General features: G+C 41.4%; 1 protein-coding gene across 1 annotated transcript in view; it reads left to right on the top strand.

Moving 5' to 3' along the window:
• Window positions 1–15,768, top strand: part of EFNB2 (ephrin B2) — a 43,818-nt gene extending 28,050 nt beyond the window's left edge. The window contains exons 3-5 of the mRNA XM_059685087.1: window positions 11,262–11,354; window positions 12,071–12,184; window positions 13,634–15,768. Of these exons, the coding sequence (XP_059541070.1) occupies window positions 11,262–11,354; window positions 12,071–12,184; window positions 13,634–14,022 (596 nt within the window). The 3' untranslated portion in view covers window positions 14,023–15,768. The remainder of the gene's footprint in view (window positions 1–11,261; window positions 11,355–12,070; window positions 12,185–13,633) is intronic.
• Window positions 15,769–20,740: the final 4,972 nt, after the last annotated feature.

Here is a 20,740-nt window from a genome sequence, read left to right as displayed (position 1 = left end):
CTAAGCTACATCCTTAGCGCTGCCTTGGCAGGAGAGGCTCCCACCACTGCCGCTGCGCTTGCCAGCCCTGAGCCCGGCTTCTGGCTGAGCAGTGCTCCCCCTATGGGAGCGCACTGACCACCAGGGGGCAGCTCCTGCATTGAGTGTCTGCCCCCTGGTGGTCAGTGAATGACAGAGCGACCAGTTGTTCTGCCGTTCGGTCAATTTTCATATTAACCTTTTATTGTATAGGATCTGTGGTGTCTGTGATTATATGCTTTCGTTGGTTAATTACTTATATGATAAATGTAATAAAAGCTACATTAAGTTTAGTGATATGGCTACATCAGCCTATCACTTATGTCCTCTGACTTTGGGGTGAGGATTTATGTTTGATGCCTTGCATATAATTGCTGAATTCAAGCATTTTAACACCTTTTTATTTTTAACCTATAACTGTCATCTTTGTGATAGGATGTTCATCAGAATCTTGGTGTTTGGGGGAATCACATACACACGATTAACATAGCAGTTGAGAGTCTGGATGTCAGACTCTGGACAGACCTGACTTCTTGAATGCCCCTCAACAAGTAACTTAACCAATCTCTGCCTCAACTCTTCATCTGTAAATTGGGGGTAACAGTACTTGCCTTCTCAGGATGATGTGTGTTTAAATGGGGGGTAATATGTGTAAAGTGTTTACCTCCGTGGTTGGCACCAAACGCGGATGGCTAAGGGTCTCTTTGGCATGGGATGAGACAGAAGACCAGACAAACCGACTAGTATGCTTTCCCACAAGCTAAGGGCAGGGAAGATGCGCTCAGAAAGTATCGTTTATTTGAAAGCCATCCACACAATGAAACTCCAGAAAGTTTACAAGTTTCAGGAATGCTGCATAGCTTAATTATAAGATCTTCCCTCTCTGCCTTCCTAGAGTGTTATAAAAGTTCCTTTGTCCGGGCTTCCCTTGCCAGGAAACATGCATTTATGTATGTTTTAGTTGGTGGAATGGCCCAGGCATGGCAACATATCCTCTGTAAGACCCAAAGGAGATGCACCGGGAGGAAGCTTCCAATTGCCTAATCATTTTCCCCACTGACCTTTAACCATTTGCCAGGCGTTTTCTCAGTTCCCTGTTCCACAAAGGCAATGCTGTGTTTTACCGGTAATTTTAGCAGCATCCTAATGTAGTATAGAGGTTCTTCTAGAAAAGAAATGTGTCAGAGTTGCCTTGTCACCGAGACTAGCTGGGAAAGTACATCATTTCATTAGTCTGATAATTAGAAGCTTGTTTTTATTATTTTTTAACATAATGTGAAATCCTTTTCTGCCTGCAGTGAAGGCTCTCCCAGAGTATCTCAGGAAGACTCCTTGGTGAATTTAGTATGAATAGAGCCTCAGTTCTTTGCACTTAGGGAGTGAAGCCTGGGATTCTGCTTAGCTGGAGACTGTGCTGAGACTTAGGGTGCATGGGTCTGATGGAGTCGTGGCCATTGGGATATTCATCCCAGCTCACTCAGGGTTTAGGCGGGGAAGGCTGTGGTAGAGTGAGATTGTTCATGGTCCATGGCCTCACCAGGCAGTAGGGAAAGCTTATCTCATTTAGAGGTAGACAGAGAGAGTCCTGTGAGCACTATTCCTAATTCCCAAATAGCCAACGGAAAATAAGGTGACCCTGATTCTCAAAGTGATGGGAGAAACCAATGCCTCATGCAGAATAAGAGCAAAGCAAGAGCAGGTGAGAAATGAAGGAGATTAATTAGGGGGGGAAAAGAAATTATTTAGGAATTGCTTAGAATAAAACCGCCTTTACTATTTCATAAAATACATCTTAATATCTGTAGCACCTGTATTTATAGCTTTTTAAAGGTTCACTTAGACTTTTTAAATAATTGAACAATACCAGAGACTTAGTACAAGCATGAGAGGGAACAAGTTTCTTTCTTAATAGCCTTTAAATATTCATCATGCTGATCAACATTGAAAGCAAAATAAAGAAGGTTAGGAAATAGCCAAGAGGCATAGACAGACACACAAAAAAGATTACTTTGAAAAAAACTTATTTATATTGTCCTTAAGAGTCACACATTTGTTCCTAACATTCTGAAGTCTCAGGCTGGGTGTTTGCTCACTCGGGGGGTGGTGTTGCAGCCTCACAGACTCTGTGTCCCTTTGAAGTCTTGAAACACAGGTGACGGGGAAATTTTTATCACTGAGAGAAAACCGAAATTTCGAAAGTGTGAGTTGTTTAGTACAGTTCACACAGCCGTGAAATGTCAGAGCCAAAACTCAAACCAGACCCTTAGACCAATGTCACTTATGTGACAGTGCCCCCTGCGTCACTAAGCATATGAATGTATACACAGTGAGAGGGACGTCAGTATTTGCATATATCACATCACAAAAATAGTGCAGGAAAGCGTATATGTCTGTACGCTCATAACACATCCATAGCAATAGCAAAGACCCTCGCGTGATAGGGATACCCAGTGGACTCTATGCTTCTATCAAACATGTTGGGCCTGATGCCCTGCCCTACGTTGTGGAACTAACTTCAATAATAACTAATTGCAATAATATGCCCCAAAGTTGAAGGAAGAAGAGAGAACCATTGGGTCAAGGTGGTTGTAATAGCAATCTGTCAGATCTTCTGAATTTTCTTTTCTTTTTAGATCTACTACCTATTAATTCAGTTTCTTCAATAAGACTATGCTACTTTTTTTTTTTAATGTGACCAAGCACTTTAAGGCCCTCAATAGAAAGTTGCTAAATAGTGAAATTATACAATAAAAATCTCTCAGAGTAAAGGGATTAAGAGATGAGGTACAGGTGCTGCAGTTTGTATGGATGGATGGATGGATGGATGGATGGATGGATGGATGGATGGATGGATGGATGGATGGATTGGCAGAACCTCTGTCAGTTGCATAATTGATCACTTGGCAGAGGAGCCCGGCTGTGTGTTGCTAAAAGACAGCTGTGCTTAGCAAGTGGTTCTTTGCATTAGTGAGGTCGCCTTGTTTCATTGTCCCTGATATTAAACCAGGAGATGAAGGTATTCCTTTATTGAAACAAACGTGTGGAAAATTGCTCTGGATTCTTAGAGGACAGAGCATGTTGCCCTGAACAAAATAAGGTTCGTGTGTAGGGCAGATTCAGACAGGGCCCTTCATTGGGGTTACCGCTGGTGTCTAGATGGTCAACGCAAATAAAATCATGCCCATCTAAACTATTATGCCATGAGAGTGGCACATTTTCTCATCTGCAGTGTTGTATTCTCAACTGTCAGCAAACATTAATTCAGTCACTGGTGACATCCCAGCACCCAGCGCTGTGCTCGGCCTCAGATGGATGTTTTCCACCTCAGTGCTGGGGTCTGGCGATTACGGGGTCATTAATATCATTGCATGCAATTAGTGACCATAGAATGAGCAAGAGGTTTTTGGGATGTGCACCCCTCCCCACCAGGAACTTTTTACTCTGGTCCTTTGCTATCTAGACATTTCCATAGTCCCACAAAGATATGTTAGTGATTAAGACTGTTAAAAACTCAGGAGTGAGCAATGGAGTGTGTGCTAGAAAGAATCACTCACTCAAACACATGCTTCTTCATGTGTCAGAATATTTTCATTGGATAGTATCAGTATCTTTTGACCGGAAAGTTTCATTTTTAAAAATATGAATACTTAAATTAAACTAATATAGACAATAGGGAATTATGTTTTATCTTTAGAACTCTTACATCATTCTCTCTTTTTTTAAATGTGAGTGTGGTTATTATATTGAAGTAGTCATCTGGGCACCTATTTTTAAAACACAATTCGTCTTTTTTAGTAGGTTTTGGCCCATGGTAAGGTTCACTTTTATGTATAAAAGTAATTATCCTTTTATTGTTGATTATCACATTCTCATGATGTTAATTTTGTCTGAATCACTGTGACGATAAGACAAACTCCCCTAAAGCATGTTAGATAAAAAGGCTTTTTTTTTTTATGGACTCATGTTGAATTTTTTTTTTTACCTAATGAGAGATTCCACCTGCATAAAATCATTATCATTTTTTAGCAATAAAATCTTAGACTTTGCAAGGGATGTTTTTTTTCTCCTCAGCAAAATTCATTAAAAATCAAGACAACATGTATTGCAAGCAATATTTTAAGGGGAAATAAAGTAAACCACTCAGAAATGATCTCATGTGTTTAATCAGGCCTCTCGTAAAAAAGTAGGAGGACATGTAATTTATTGCCAGGACTATGTGATCTTTCTCACAAAAGTGTTAATACTTGGTGGGTATTTTTTTCAGTGATATATACCCCTGAGGTGTGCATACACTTACATTCACACACATACACATACACACACATTCACTACTTCTCTTCCCACCTTTTTCACTTGGATGGTATGTAATCAGTGACTTTTCAGGACTGTTTATCGAAGATAACTGTGGGTCTCCGCATCTTCAATGATCATCACTTGATCTTTGTATACAGTTTTTAATAGTGAACAGATTGTATGAGTATCCTGGACAGTGTGGCTCAGTTGGCTGGAGCATCATCCCATACACCTAAGGGTCCCAGTTCAATTCCTGGTCAGGAAACATACCTAAGTTGTGGGTTAGGCCTGGTTGGGACACATACAAGAGGCAACTAATTGATGTTTCTCCCTCACATTGATGCCTCTCTCTCTCTCTCTCTCTCTCTCTCTCTCTCTCTCGTTCTCCCTTCCACTCTCTAAACTCAATAAACATATCCTTGATGAGGATAAAAAAAATTTTATGAGCAAGCTATGACAGAATTTCTCATGTTCTAAATGTGGTATTTATTACTTTATATTGTTACTATTCTCTCAGTAGGTTGACCCCCAATGTCCAAGTCTCATCTGATGTATGAGATATGAGCTATAATAATATATATCATATTGGTACCTTTGGACTTACCATTGGTGTCTAAATTGTCAAAGCAAATAAAATCATGTCCATCTAAACTATTATGCCACGAGAGGGGCACATTTTCTCATCTACAATGTCTTGTCTCCTGTCTTCCCAAAAAAGTAATGTAAAATGGCAAAGTAATATATGTCATTAAATCTTTCAGTGAACTCAAAAAGACAGTTTACTAAGCTGTTTTAAGGCTGTTACATTTTTTAAAAACTCTTTTTTCTGAGCTGTCAATATAACATCCTAATCCTATCATTCATGATGAACATTTGAAATTGTGGAAATAAAATTATACCATTTTATTAAGACCATCCACTTATACTCAATACCTGGTATCTCTATTCATATTTTAATGCTAGAATCCAAGAGGGAAGGTCTAAATTGTGACTTCATTTCTAAATTCATTTTTCCAAATCATTCTGTCTAGTGGAGAAACATAAGTAATTGTGTTGTATGGAAGTCATTGGTGCTGAGACAGTTATTACTGCTTAATGCCTGATTTACTGCTTTAAAATTTTCAAGCACAATCATAGCGATGTGGTTTCAATTTAAATGATTCTTCCTCTCACACTGGAACATGGTTTTCTTGGGTGAGAAACACACACACCCTGCATCACGAGGAGCTTATCCAGTGTTTTAACTGGGAACTCTTCCCCACACACTAAAATCAGGTAATCAGATGCCACTGAGCGCTATCTTATCAAGTGGAGAACTTAAAAAAAAAAAGAAGCTTTTGTGGGTATACAGTTTCTTTTGAAAATATGTGCCTTTGTATTTTTCTCCTGTGTGAGGCCATTTAAGAAGTATTCATAAAACTTTTACCCTAAGAGCAGGCATTATGGGATAAACTGCCATGTTATTTGAAAGAATGTGGAGCTTTTTTAAAAAATAATATGCCAAGCAAAAATAACAGGGCTGTTGGAAAGTCGTGGTGGTGTATTCCTCGTTTCTTTCACAGTAAATCCAACAAAGAAAAACACAAAAAGGAGGAGAAGTTAGAAAAAGTTAATTTTCTTCTTCCTTTTGGCACATATACAGATGTTTCTGTATATTAATTTTTATTACTTTTTTTAAAAAAGTCTTGACCTTTGGGCACTCAGTGAACATTATCATTTCCAGGTGAGATTGGTTTCCCCCCCCCTCCTTTAATTTGGTATCAGAAAGGAGAACCATGGTACCCAAGCAAGGCATTAAACTGCCTTCATTTGAGCTATAGAAAATGGGATCTCTGTTTCTTTAGTACATATTTTGAATTTGCATCACACATTTGAATTTGAACTGATGTCGGGGTGTTAAGTAGACAGAGCTCAGCTTCCTGGGTTGTATGTTGGCATTAAGTAATTATATTTTTATCAGCCTCCTTGTTTTTCAACTTACATATCTCATTTCCATTTTTTTTTTTTCTTTTAGACACTCAGAGTCGTTAGCCCTGGTAGAGGAAAACAGTAGCCTTGTCTCAGTGCCATGTTTATTTTAATGTCTTGGCTTTACTTTCCATATTCCTCACTTGATTCTGCTTCTTTTAGTTCCTATGTTTGCCAGGTAATAGGCTTCTGGTTTTCAGAAGACTGTGTTGAGCTTAAGGAGACTAGTGTGTAGGAAGGCTGGTCTAAGAAATCAAAATTAGCAGGGCCAGCCTATGATGACGTGGTAGAGAGGAGAGTAAGGGCAAAGAGGGTGATTTTGAGAATGCTCATGAAATGCTGTTTCATACTCAAATAAGAGTGACTATGTTATGCATAAGCTTTATAGAAAGACAAGGTGTTCATTCTTGCTGGAAAACTGAACTCAGATTTTCCTGACCCTGATTACATATTATCTCACTCTCTCTGGTGGACTTCTTTGGTGAAATTAATAAAAATATTTGCTTTTGAGTGTCCACCCATCTCCCTAACCCACCCAGCCCCATCGCAATAAGCTACATTCTAGAGTAGTTTGAAATATTCTCCAAAGCATTAGTGTATGTTGATGATTCATTCTTTCCATTATAACCTAAGGATTTTCCTTCATAGTAAAGCTATGATTCTGTAGGATTTTTTTTGTGTGTGTGTGTGCTGCCCTCATTTCTAACCTTTTTGCAACCCATATATCAGCACCAATCCAGCAGTTGAATTCTCCATCTGATTAACACAACATTATGGATACGATGGACTAAAAAACAGCCAAGATCCAGTGCAGCAGCTTAGCCTCCTGGGTGCAGAGCAATAACAGCCTAATGAAGACATGTTTTAAGTGCAATATTACTTCCTCTCCCTGGTCACAGTCTAAAAAACACGGCCAGAAATATTCTTGCCCTTTCAGTCTGCTTTACTCACTGGTGCTCTGTTTTTCTACTCAGATAACCAGTATACTATTCCCAGTGAGCAGGAACTGCAGATAAGTTCATGTGCAAATTAATGGGAAACCACAGACGTTGGCTGTGTAGTTTTAAAATATGAAGAAGACTTTTAGGCAGTGTGAACTCAGGGTACTTTTTTGCTGAGCAATGATCTCCACCCACTGAAAACCAGGCCCTGGGGGAACAATATAGTGCTTTCAGTATACTCAATACATGCAATTAGATCCCTGAAGCAAAAGCTTTTAAAAGCAGGCTATAAAATGCCCATGTATTTTTATTAAACCGATTTGCTAACTGCATGGAGAAATTTTTCTAGTAATTTTTAATTTTATAAAGTCTTTTTTTTTTTTTTTTTACCCTGGGCCAAGGAACAAAAATGTCTGGGGCCTAAAAAGCTTAGGTATAACCATGTTATTTTTCTGTCTCTAAATGATTCAGTGCAATTTTACCCATTTAGTAATTCTGATTGTGGTGGGATTAGATAATGCTTGTAGAGAGATACAAAGAAAAACAATGTAGAATGAGGTAACAATTTATTTTTACTTCCTTTATGTTAAAAATTCCCCCAATACATTCCAATCAATAATAAAAATAATTGCAATAAAAATAATTCCATTTCCTCTGAAATGGAAATAGATTTTATTCCCACACATAAGCAGTTTCTTGTTGTTTTTCAAAGTCAGCCACTCAACCTTTTAAAGCTTCTTGGTAACTGGCTGTTGCAGGAGAAAGCAGACGATGGGGCTTGTGGCTTTATTTCAGCATTCTCTGCCAGCCAAGGGACATGCTCAATCAGGGCAGGCCACTTGGCTCTGCAATTTCTCAAGGTGGGGGCAGGGAGACCCCTGGAATGAGAACCACACCCCCTTACACTCCCCATGAGGAAGTAGTAGAGAGGAGGTAGGTCAATTTTGACTATGGGATCCAACATAAAATAAGTTGAGGTTACTCTGAATTATTTTATGCTTGCTATAAAGTTTGCCTGCTGAAATTTCAGTTGGTAGTAACATCTTAAAGCAGGGTTTTCTGTGACAATTTAGGTCATTCCTAATTTAGGGCAAAAATATTTTCATGGCGGAATATCTAACTGTATTTTAAAAGTTAGCCCCTTTTTATTTCTTTATTCTTTTTTTTTTATTGTCAAGTTTTACATATGTCTCCTTTCTCCCCAATAGTTAGCCCCTTTTTAAATAGCCAAGTGTTCCTGTGCTGTTTTAACATCGGTAATGAATTTTTCAATGTCTTCTAGTAACTTTTGCAACTTCCAAGTTGACTTAAAGTGGAATGAAGCAGAATGTAGGAGAAAAACTGTCCTCACTCACAGTGTTTTGCCTCTTGGCCAGCTCTCCCCTTCGGCCCCACTCTCCCCACTGACCCCCACCCTCCACCATCAGTAGTAGCTTCAGTTGTGTAAGACCTCTGCCAGGGTAGCATCCATGGGTTCCCCTCTCTGCAACAACAGGGCTTAGAGGCTTCTTTCTCCCCAGGGAATACACAAAATTTCAACTGTTCAGGGCACAATGCACTGTCATTCTCACAATGTTCTTCCTGCCATCTTATAGTCTGTGGAGGCTAAATTATAGATCGAAATTTAATTTGAATACTTTTAGCGTTCTTTATGTTTGGGGGTTATCTGGACCCAAGGGAGCTCTGCCCAGAGTCTTTGGTATTGAGGAAAGGCATTGAGCTACAAATAAAATCTAAAGAAAAAGTCACTGCAATTATGGGCACTCCTGTGTTTCCAGGGTGACAGAGTAGAAGTAGTTACCTCGTTTCTACCTCTGCAGATGTCGTTTTTAATTGTATTTGCCAGTGACTCTTCTGCGCCCTGCCTTATCGTACCCTTTCTGCCGTTCATTTTTTTTTCCTTTGAGACCTAAATCTTTGACCTTTCCTTCTTAAGATTGAAATAAATCTATATTTTTCCTATTTTTTTTTTTCTGCACAGCACCCTTCAGCTCCTATTTTTATCACTTGCCAGCTTAGTGTTAAACAAGAAAGAGTCATTTAATTTTGAGTTTGGGTAAATTTGCCTATGGGTGCATTTATGTGTGTATGCATTTGGAAACAGAGATTTCACTTGAACTAAGTAAACCCAGCAGCCAGAAAAAAGACATTACTTATCTAGTTTCTTTCTGTATGAAAACATATTTTAATTTTTGAGGAAGATCAAATGAGAAAGCTCTAAATAATTAAGAAAAAACGATAACACCGCTCTGTATTTATCCAGAAATAGTGCCTGCTCATAGATCTCCATACGGTTCTAGGTCTTTAAGAGAAAAAGGAACTTTGGAATTTAGGCACCGTTTTGGAGAAGGGAAAGGGGAAAGAGAAAAATGAAGAAATTGCGGGGGCGGGGGGGGGTTAGATGATTTATTTAGATTCATATATTTTAGTTTTTAAGTATTTATTTTAGCTTTGCTGCCACACATTTTCTTAACAATCTGCAAGAGGCTACTACCTACTTTCTATCCCATAAAATTATTATGGCAACTTTTGCCCAGTTTCCCAGGAGAAAATCAGAATCAGCAATAGCAGAAGAGTGAGATATGATTGTGAGACTGAGAACTTTAAGGAAACACTCAGATAAGCAAAGAGATATTTATACATACAAGAGGTGGCCATTGTTTTTAAGGAAAACCATGAAAGTAAAAGTCGATAACTCAAGAATACAGAGACAAGTAAATAAGTGTCTTATTGTCCAGTTCATATAATTATCCATGACACGCATATTTCTCTACACGCATCCAGAATTTGTTGCTGGCCCACCCAACATTTGGAAAACAAACAGCCCATTTTAAAAATGTCTTTTTGGGTTTATTTTTTTATCAGAAAGTCTGTCCCCTTTTCTGTGCCTTTAAATATATAATGTTAGTAGAGAAGACTTTCATAATCAAAGTAGAGAATGATTTACATTGCAGAAGTGTATTATGAAACACTTCTGTTCCTTGCCCCTTGAACTGTGGAGGAATGAAAATGTCTAGCACTCCCCACCTTCTTTTCTCTTCTGGAACTTGACCTGTAATTTAAATCCTGTTCCTCAGCAAAGTACCTGGCCGCCTATCTTTTTACAGCTTTAGTTACAAAGCAATTCAGAGAACTCACCGTCCTAAAAGGACAGAACAAGAACATGTCCAAATGGAGCAGAGCATGGATTGTTTAAAAGGAAATTCTGAATGTGGTCAGATGTTCTTGTCCCTCCTCCTTCTGTTCCTCTTGAAATAGAAAGGGAACGAGATAGGTGGCTGCTGGAACCCTCGCCCTATATCCAGGACCAAACAGATCAGTTGGATGTGTGGGTCCCCCTCTCTCCATCCAGAGTTGTCCCAAAACAGGGAGCGTGGTTGAATCTTTGACCAAGGTTGACATCAGTTAATAACAACACACTCGTTCTTTGTAGTTGACTACAAAATGAGGGGGGCAAACTTCAGAATTTGAAAAGCTGAATTCTAGGACGTATACAGTACTTTTTAAGCTCGAGGAAGGCTGTGGAAAGAAAAAGGGGGTGTGGGAATCTTTTCGTGTTTACAGAACTTGGATGCTTGACAAACAGGGCGCATCAAGCTAATTGTTCTTGAGGCAGGAAATCTGTAGTAGAGGAAGCAGGTGTTGTGTGATGATTACCACGTTTTGAAATTACCGTAGTAACTACTTTGCTCTTTTGAGTCTGACCCCGAAATAGTCAGTAAGCTTTTTTGGAAGATGCTGTGCCTTTTATCTGTGTGCTCTTAACTAAACCACTTGGTCATGAAGGAAGGAGAAAGTGCTTAAGTAAATGTGAAACCAGATAGCATACATGCGGCAGTGTTGACAGTATCCATTTTTCTTTCTTTCTTTTTTATTTTTATTTTTGACTTTCAGCATCCCATACTTTCAGAAAACTTATGACTAAGAGTGAATTCTTATTTTTCAAATTGTTTTCAGACATTTCATGTTCATGTAAAGTTGGCTTATTGATTTCCTGATTTTTCTTTATTTTTTTGTTTTGTCCATTTTATTTTCAATCAGCTACATCAAATGGGTCTTTGGAGGGCCTGGATAACCAGGAGGGAGGGGTGTGCCAGACAAGAGCCATGAAGATCCTCATGAAAGTTGGACAAGGTAAAGACCATCTGCTGCTTCATGAAGCCACTGTAATCTGGTTGAGCCCCCCAGCTAGCGTGGCACCAGTATTGCTAACACTCGCCTTCAGTCACTCTTCAGTTTAGTTTTGAAAGCAAACCTTTCTCTGTACCTTGAGCCACTGAGATTTCCTCAAGTCACTGTAACAGATTTCTTTTATTGGAGGTAAAAGTTAAGGTCAGCCAGGTAGAATGTCTATTGCCATATACGTGTATGTATATTTTTCTTCTCAAAAGCAAACCACCTCTATGGTTCAAAATTAAAATATCCAGAAAGAAAACTAAGTTTCTGCAATTTTGCCCATTTCTGCATCTTGACTACAGAGGACTATTGTTTGTTGAGCCTTTTCACATATAGATAACCTATTGTGCAGAACGAATTACTCTTCTAATTAGAAATTGGTATAGTAGTCAATCAACTTGCTCAGTTAAATTGAAATGTCATCTGCAATGCTCTGCCTGCCAAATGCAAGAATCCCTATAGTTTCCACAGATGGCCTCCCAATCTAAACCTCTGAAATAACTAGTATAACCGTTTTGTTTTAAAAGGAACATTATATTCTTGTACCTCGTAGTCCTTTGCATAAAGAATCTTATGTTCATTGCTATTCATGCCTCTTGAGATATATATCCAGTTCCTAAAGCTAGATCTTATCAGATGTCTGTGCGGTAAGTAATCATTTGTTTTTCATATAGATGCGAGTTCTGCTGGGTCAACCAGGCATAATGATCCAACAAGACGTCCAGAACTAGAAGCTGGTACAAATGGAAGAAGCTCAACAACAAGTCCCTTTGTCAAACCAAATCCAGGTATAGCAGCATGACTGTGTGTGTAGTCTGTGTGCACCGTACACTTAGTATCTCAAGAGGTAGAGCAGAGTCAAAGTACTCCTACACCAAGTAGGATTACCTCGTAGTTACTGACGTCAGTAATCTTCGCTCTCAGTTAGCTGTTGTTAATTGCCCAGTAAGAACAAAATAATTCATTCCTGCAAAAGTCCTCCAATCGGAAGAGTGGAATTCATCAGATGTAAGTGCCAGTTATTAGCACTATTTTCTCAGAACAAAGTTATTTTCATTGGCCGGCACTTTATTGTGCTGGTTGCAACACTAGCTTAAAGCCGATGCTAATGTATATATAATTAATGTCCTAATCCCTCATCTAATTATATCTAATCCACAAAGAGCCTGAATGATCCTCTTCTACATTTTAGATGGCAACATCTTAAAATATTACATAATGCTGTGTTTTTCAGGCGATTATCATCAAAAAACTTTTTTTACATAGTCAGTGTAATATAAAATATTAAACAGATCCCTGGCAAGAGTTTACAATACCAGATAAAATTGGCTGTCATTTAACTCATTTTCTTAGCAGTCTGAACAAACAGCTATGTATTTGTTACCATGCTAATGATTTTTTTTAATGTATGGAAGTTGTTGAGCAGACCTCAGCAGTTTTTGTATTAGGGATCCGTACGCCTGGTTAGTCGTCGTGTGAATTTAGCATCTGTAGCAATATTCCATCTCTTTCCAAGCGTCAAGGAGGGAAGTTGTTATTTCTAACTTTCAGTGACAAGATGTGTCAAATTCTTGTGACAAACTGATAAATGGGTAATATAACGATGCCAGGCAATTTTTTAGTGCTTCACATTTGGGTTGGCAGTCTGTTCAGCATGAGAGTTTCTGCTGCCTTCCAAATATATTTTAAGTGTAAATCAAATAATACAAACGAGTGAGGAGTTGAACATTTTCCCAGGCCCCATCACTGCCGGGGCTGCCTGCGTGGCTCTGCCAGTGGGCGGGGCTTGTCTGGAGAAGGCAGGCGGCTTGGATCCCCGGCTTGGATTCCCGGGAACCCCCCTTTCCTGGAGAAAAGCAGGCAGTGCAGCGTGGGCAGCAGACACTGACAGCCAGGCGCCTGCTGTGGCCGCAGGCTGGCTGACGTGGGTTCAGGCGTGAAGCAAGAGCAAGGGCTGGCTGTCACGGCCCATCCCGGCGGCGGACGGATGATGATGTATGAAAAGGGAACGATGTGATTTGAGAGCAGCATGAAAATCCGACCTCGAGTCACATCTCCTTTCACATCGATTGCTGACTTCTGCCTTTTCCGTTTAGCTATTACCCGAGGTAATTGGTTTGTCAAAGCCTAGCCGCCCGTTAAAGCCCCGGCCCCGCTTCACGTCCTCGCTTCCCGGGGTCCTTACAGCAGCAGCTGGGGCAGCGCTAACGGTGGTGGTGCTTTCTCCGCCTCTGCAGGTTCCAGCACCGACGGCAACAGCGCCGGGCATTCCGGGAACAATATCCTCGGTTCCGAAGTGGCCTTATTCGCGGGGATTGCTTCAGGATGCATCATCTTCATCGTCATCATCATCACGCTGGTGGTCCTGCTGCTCAAGTACCGGCGGAGGCACCGCAAGCACTCGCCGCAGCACACGGCCACGCTGTCGCTCAGCACGCTGGCCACCCCCAAGCGCGGCGGCAACAACAACGGCTCGGAGCCCAGTGACATTATCATCCCCCTGAGGACTGCGGACAGTGTCTTCTGCCCCCACTACGAGAAGGTCAGCGGGGACTACGGGCACCCCGTGTACATAGTCCAGGAGATGCCCCCCCAGAGCCCCGCGAACATTTACTACAAGGTCTGAGACGTGGCGGTGCCTTCGCTTTCCCGGAGGAGGAAACTGACTGTCCTGCTGCCGCCCGCCCTCCCACCTGCCCGCGGGGGCGCGGCTGACCCCTTGTGTCTCGAGTGGACTGAAGCACAGCGGGGGTGGAGGGGACACTCCTTCTCCGAAGGGCCCCGTTGAGCTGGACAGCTTACCTAGTCTGTAGCGTTTCGGCCGTGGTGAATCCAGATGCGCACCGACAGCTGGAAGACTTGTGTAGAGGGCGCCCGTGGGGACCGGCGCTCGCCTCACCCCTGTCCTCCTGGAAGCCATGTGCCGCGGTCACGCAGGCCTGCACCGCAGCCAAGCGCAGACTGTGGCGGGTGGACGCGAGAGAGCCCTTGGGCGTCCTAGGCATAGATGCCCTGGGATGCCCCGCCTGGAAACGCCGTCTTCTGCCTCGGGTGTGCCCCTCGACGTGTGTCGCATAGACCTCTGGCTCGGTGGGGCTTGCAGAGAGCGCTAGCGTGTAGGCCTCACGGTTGCACACTCCCGTTATCCAGGGCTCTGCCGTACTTCCCATGTGATTTCCCCTCACGCCACGTTCTGCATCACGAATGGAACATTCACGTTGGGGGTCTCCTACTCCATCCGTTTGCAACAAACAGCTACCGTCGAATGGATAATAATATGATACATTTCTAGAAACTGTGTTTGCTAAGAAGGAGCCTTCCAGCCGGACGCCAGGCTGCCAGCGCGGAAGACCAGGAGCCGGTGGAAGGCGGGGGAAGGGGGAAGGGCTGTCTGCGAACACAGTTCAGCGCTGCTGCCTCTGAAACAGAAAGTTGGGAAGAGGGGGGGTGGGGGACCCAATTAGGTAGCACAGCACTTTGGTTTCACTACGATTTTAAGAGGCAAGTAGGAGACACAACAGCATACACACAGTGGATTAGGGTGCATTGGAAGGAATTCACTCTTATCAAATAGCAACTTGCAGGAAAAGAAGAGTCCCTCTTCACTGGGTGGAACAAAGGGTCATTGTTGGTAGAGGAACAGGCCTGGAGAGGGAAGGGAGAAGGCGGGGCGGGGCGAGATCCCGCAGGACTGTTGTGGTACTGGCAATAAGATGTACAGCTCCGAGGCTGTAGGAAAGTCGGTCTGCTTTGGATGATGTCTAAAGCAGACTCAGCTGCTATACTTATCACATTTTATTAAACACAGGGAAAGCATTTAGAAGAAGAGCAGAGAGCCAAATCTGACCTAGAAGTTTAAAAGCCAAAGGTCAAACAGGCTGTAATTCCATCATCATTAACATTATTAAAGAATTCTCATGTAAAAGGTAGGTCAGATTCCCCTGTCCCCCCCAAAGCCCCTTCCCCACCCCTCCTCCCGATCGAGCCTTATAACACTTTGGTTTATGGCGGTGCTGTCCGGGCTGCGGGGACCGCGGCGTAGGTACTGAGCAAGGCCGAGTGCAGGTGCTCTGGGTCAAGGTGAAGCACATATGGCAAACCTCTTAGAGTCCTTAAGACGGAAATAAATTATGATATCGAGGGGGAGAAGGAGGATAGGATGTATTTATAATAGGTGTATAGAACACAAGGGATATAAAGTGAAAGATTTTTACTAATATATATTTTAAGATTGCACACAATGTACACCAGAAGATGTGAAATTCACTTGTGGCAATTAAGTGGTCCCAGTGCTCAGTGCTTTACAAAAGGAAAAAAAAAATTGGACAGCTACTTCTGGGAAAAACAACATCACTCCAAATATAACAATAATGAGAGCAAATACAAAAATAACCAAGTCCTCTGAAGGCGTCTCACGTAACTGTAGACTAGGAAATGCAAGCCCCGAACACCAGGAAATCGATGTTACTGCATCATATATTTAACAATGACAAGATGTTCCGGCATTTATTTTCTGTGTTGTGTTTTCCCTTGCCTTATGGCTGAAGTGTTCACTAGAATCCACCGGGTCACATCCAGGGGGGGCGGTTCAGCCGAAAGTTTGGCTTTAGCTCCCTCCTCCCTCCTCCTACCCCCCAACCCTCCCTTTTGGGAAACAAAATGAGTAAACAGGAAACCTACTTTTTATGTGCTATGCAAAATAGACATCTTTAACATAGTCCTGTTTCTATGGTAACACTTTGCTTTCTGAATTGGGAGGAAAAAAAAAAAAAAACTAGCAACAGCATTTTAAGGTTCTCGAACCTTCAGTGAATACCTGCAAAAATGAGTTGCAGCAGAAATTATTCTTCTCTATTTTCTGAACCTGAAAATGATGTTGGTCCAAAGTGCGTGTGTGTATGTATGAGTGGGTGTGTGGTATACATGTGTACATATATGTATAATATATATCTGCAATATATATTATATATATCTATATCATATTTCTGTGGAAGGTTGCCATGGTGACCAGCCACAGTACATATGTAATTCTTTCCATCACCCCAACCTTCTCCTTTATGTGCATTCATACAAGATTTTCTTGTAAGCCATCAAAAATTACCTTTAGTATGGGGGAGAGGGGCAAGAAGGGGGAAAATGGGAAATAGTCTGATTGTAATGAAATCAAATGTGTGTATCATCAGTTGGCTACATTTTGGTTACATGCTAAACTGTGAAAAATCAGATGAATTGATGAAGAGTTACCTGCGACCAATTGAAAAGTGTTCTGTGCGTCTGTTTTGTGTCTGGTGCAGAATATGACAATCTACCAACTGTCCCTTTATTTGAAGTTGGTTCAGCTTTGGAAAGTTACTGTAAATGCCTTGCTTGTATTATCATCCGTAGTCACCCGACTTTGGAATTTGCACCATAATGTTTAAGTGAAGATGCTGTATATAGGTCCAGATTTTACTGTATATGGATTTGGGGTGTTAACAGTAGCCTTATTCACCTTTTTAATAAAAATACACATGCAAACAAGACAGAAATGGCTTTTCTTACCCAGATTGTGTACATAGAGCAATGTTGGTTTTTTATAAAGTCTAAGCAAGATGTTTTGTATAAAATCTGAATTTTGCAATGTATTTAGCTACAGCTTGTTAAACGGCAGTGTCATTCCCCTTTGCACTGTAATGAGGAAAAAAAAATGGTATAAAAGGTTGCCAAATTGCTGCATATTTGTGCCGTAATTATGTACCATGAATATTTATTTAAAATTTCGTTGTCCAATTTGTAAGTAACACAGTATTATGCTTGAGTTATAAATATTTTTTTCTTTCTTTGTTTTATTTTCATAGCCTGTCATAGGTTTTCAGTCTGCTTTAGTTCCACATTGCAGTTAGCCCCAGACAATGAAATCCGTGAGTCACGTTCCACGTCTGTTTCAAACCGAATTTGTTCTTAAAAAAATAAAATATTTTTTTCCTATGGAAAAAGCGCTTTCAACGTATTTTCCTTTTCTTCTTTTTCATTTTTCTTTTTGTTTGTTTGTTTGTTTGTTTGCTTGTTATTTTAATTTACCTTCTGCCCTTTCTCTATGATGACTGTTAACTGGGGCCTTCTGCCCGCGGGCATTTCTGTTGCCCGTTTTTAAAGCAGGCCATGCGCATGATGGGAGTGCCAATCCCGCCAAGAGCCATGAGCCCATTGGTGTCCCCATAAAACTATTGAACGCACACTTGGCAAGCATTGTTTTGCCATGAAGTTTTGTAAAGTCCTAGTCCTCCCAAACAGAAAATAGCTCGAGTTTCACCTGGTGGCACAGTCTGCACAGTGACCTACAAAGGGAGCTGTGAGAGGAAAAGGAGGGACACACACTCTTGTTATCTCAACGTCGAATCCGCATTGATCTAGCTTCCATTCAAGCAAAGCAGTTTGCTATCGGCAGCTTCATTTTTCTTCAGGGACTAATCCCAGAGGAAGGAAAACGTCAAATGTTCTTTGTGAAATTGTAATGTTGATAAGAGCATGTTTTGTGATCCTGAATTGAGGCAAGTCAGAGGCCAGCAGTGACTTTCCCCACATTTCAAGGCCGGCCTTCCTGGGGAAGGCGACCAAGGTGACCGGTACCCTGACAGTTTGGAGGTTTTCTTTCCTCTTGTGGGCTTGGAGGTGCAAAGACTGGTCACCAGGCTTCCCTCCCTCAGGGGACAATTCCATCACCCGCAGGCAGCTACTAGCTGGGGAAAAGTGCTCAGATCTCCTCTATACTATTTCAGGCTAATCCTTCCCACAAGAAGTGAGGTGTTTTAGGTGTGTGTGTGTTTGGGGGCGGGTTGGGGGGGGTGGGTGTGAGAAAGTAAACTGAAATGAGGAAATGATCCAGAAGATTCTCCAGGCACAACTGTCTTGCCCAAGATCGTAGCGCTTTTCATGAATATTTATGTTTCAAAAGCTCCCCGGGAGATTCTCCTGAAAGGCTAGTTTTAGAAGCAGGGATCTTGCCGTGCCTGCCTAGAGCAGTACTTGTACCAAAGAAATGCTTATCAAGTGCTCTCCTTGCTAAAAACAAACACAACTCCAGAGGGCCTTAGCCCGTTTGGCTCAGTGGATAGAGCATCAACCTGTGGACTGAAGGGTCCCGGGTTTGATTCGGGTCAAGGGCACATGCCCGGGTTTCAGGTTCGATCCCCAGTACGGGGGTTGCAGGAGACAGCTGATCAATGATTCTCATCATTGATGTTTCTATCTCTCCCTCTTCTTTACTCTCTGAAATCAATAAAAAAATAAAATAACTCCAGAGGACCACATTTTAGTTGATGCTCAAATAGTAGTTTCATCTTAGCATTTTATTCTGCTATACCTAACTGCCTTCCATTACAATTTATAGCCAAGTCACTAAGTTAAATGCTGTATTGTGTATACCAAGGTCACTAATGATTAGTCTGGGAAAAAGAAAGAAAGAAAAAACCCTAGCTGGTTTGGCTCAGTGGATAGAGCATCAGCCTATGGAACGAAGGGTCCTGGGTTCAATTCCAGTCAAGGGCACATGCCTGGGTTGCAAGCTTGAACCCCAGTAGGGGGTATGCAGGGGGCAGCCAATCAATGATTCTCTCTCATTGATGTTTCTAAATCCCCCTCTTCCTTTCTGAAGTCAATAAAAAATATATATTGGGGGGGGGGGAGAACAAAAGCACTGCATTTTCAAATGTACTTTGGGACCGCTCTTTCTATTTAAATGACCAAATACAGCATGTTGTTTCCACTTTGTTTTTGAAACCACATTTTTCAAATGGAGTAAGTCAAACTCAGTGAAGAGAGGACGGAATGGGCCCAGTTGTTTTTCCTTTTAACTGGCGAGGAGTCTCCCACACAGGAACTGCCCACAGAGGTTGTATAACCAGATTCCCTGGGTGCTTCTGAGAGGTGAGCCCGCTGTGGCAACAGCACTGCACTGCATCACCCAGTGCGGTCCCGGCCAGCTGGCCGTGCTTCAGAACAGCTCTCGCTGTTGTCAATTCCCTTTTTGGGAAAACAGTTGCCCATTCAAACGCTGTGATAAAGATTCACGATGGAAATGAGAAAAAAAAAAATCTATAAAATCTCAGTCCCTGGACTGTACGGCTTACTGTCAGTCTCTCCACCTAGCCCAGAGGAGAATCAGCGAAAGCAACAAAGTAAAATCCAGAGGAGTAAAACTCAGTTTCCTAATGCGTGTAGAAAAGGATGATTAGCCTACTCTTTGGTTGTAGCAAATAGGCCTTCCGGTGGCTCAGGAGGAGACAGAATTGCTACGGTAGTGCAAAGGACACTAACCTGGGTTCTGCTTTTGTTTTTGTTTTCAGTGGATTGGAGATTATGTTTGTGATGTTTACAGTACAGACATACTTGAAGGCAAATTTTCAGTGTTGTAATGGAAAAGAATATTTCCTACTCCTCACTTCAGTACAGAAGCATTGATTGGGGAATATTAAAGTACTATACTTAATTATAATAAAGTATAGCATACCAGGTAGATGAAACAATTTTTAGTGATTAAACTGTGCACCAAAAGCTAAAGATATGCCTTGGTGGGTGGCTCAGTTGCTTGGAACATCATCCCATACCCTGAAAGTTTGTGGGTTCGATTGCCAGTCAGGGTATGTACCTAGGTTGCGGGTTCAATCCCTGGTTATGGTGCATATGGGAGGCAAACAATCAAAGTTTTTCTCTCACATCGATGTTTCTCTTTCTCCCTTCCTCTCTCTTTCATATTAATTTAAAAAAAAGAAAAACATGCTAAAGATACATTCATTCATCTCAAGATTTTTATACTATGTTAAATTGATTAATAGAATCCCCTAAAAATATTCATATGAAGTTAATTACATTTTAAAAACACAACTAACGCCCTCAAAAAACATATATATATATTACAAAGCATTAGTTGTTAAAATGTGTTAAATGAATGGAAGGTGAGACCTGGCTTCTAGCTCTATTTCTGCTACTGATTGCCCCATGGCCTTTGAACAAAACCCTTCATGTTTTGTGCCGTTCAGTCTCACCTGGGAAGTAGAGGGTGGGACTCTAACACATTAAGGTCGCTTTTAACTTTGTCCAGGATTTGAAGCAAAGCCATCAGCATTCTCAGCTGAACAAAAGCATTTCGATGCAAGCTTCAATTTATCCCACAGGCGAAGCTCTGAAGACCACTGGAGTGGCTCATAATTAATGTGCCCCCTTCCCCACACCACAGACTGCACTTGACCGTTCACCTACTCCTACCTCCATCAAAACCCACATCAGAGCTCAGAGTTCTACTGTTGGTTCTCTATTCTTCCTAGCATCAAAATTCAAAAAATCCAATAACAGTGTATATATTGATT

This window comes from Myotis daubentonii, chromosome 2 (genome assembly GCF_963259705.1).
Source record: "Myotis daubentonii chromosome 2, mMyoDau2.1, whole genome shotgun sequence".
Lineage (NCBI taxonomy): Eukaryota > Metazoa > Chordata > Mammalia > Chiroptera > Vespertilionidae > Myotis > Myotis daubentonii.
This window is presented reverse-complemented; position numbering and strand designations above follow the sequence as displayed.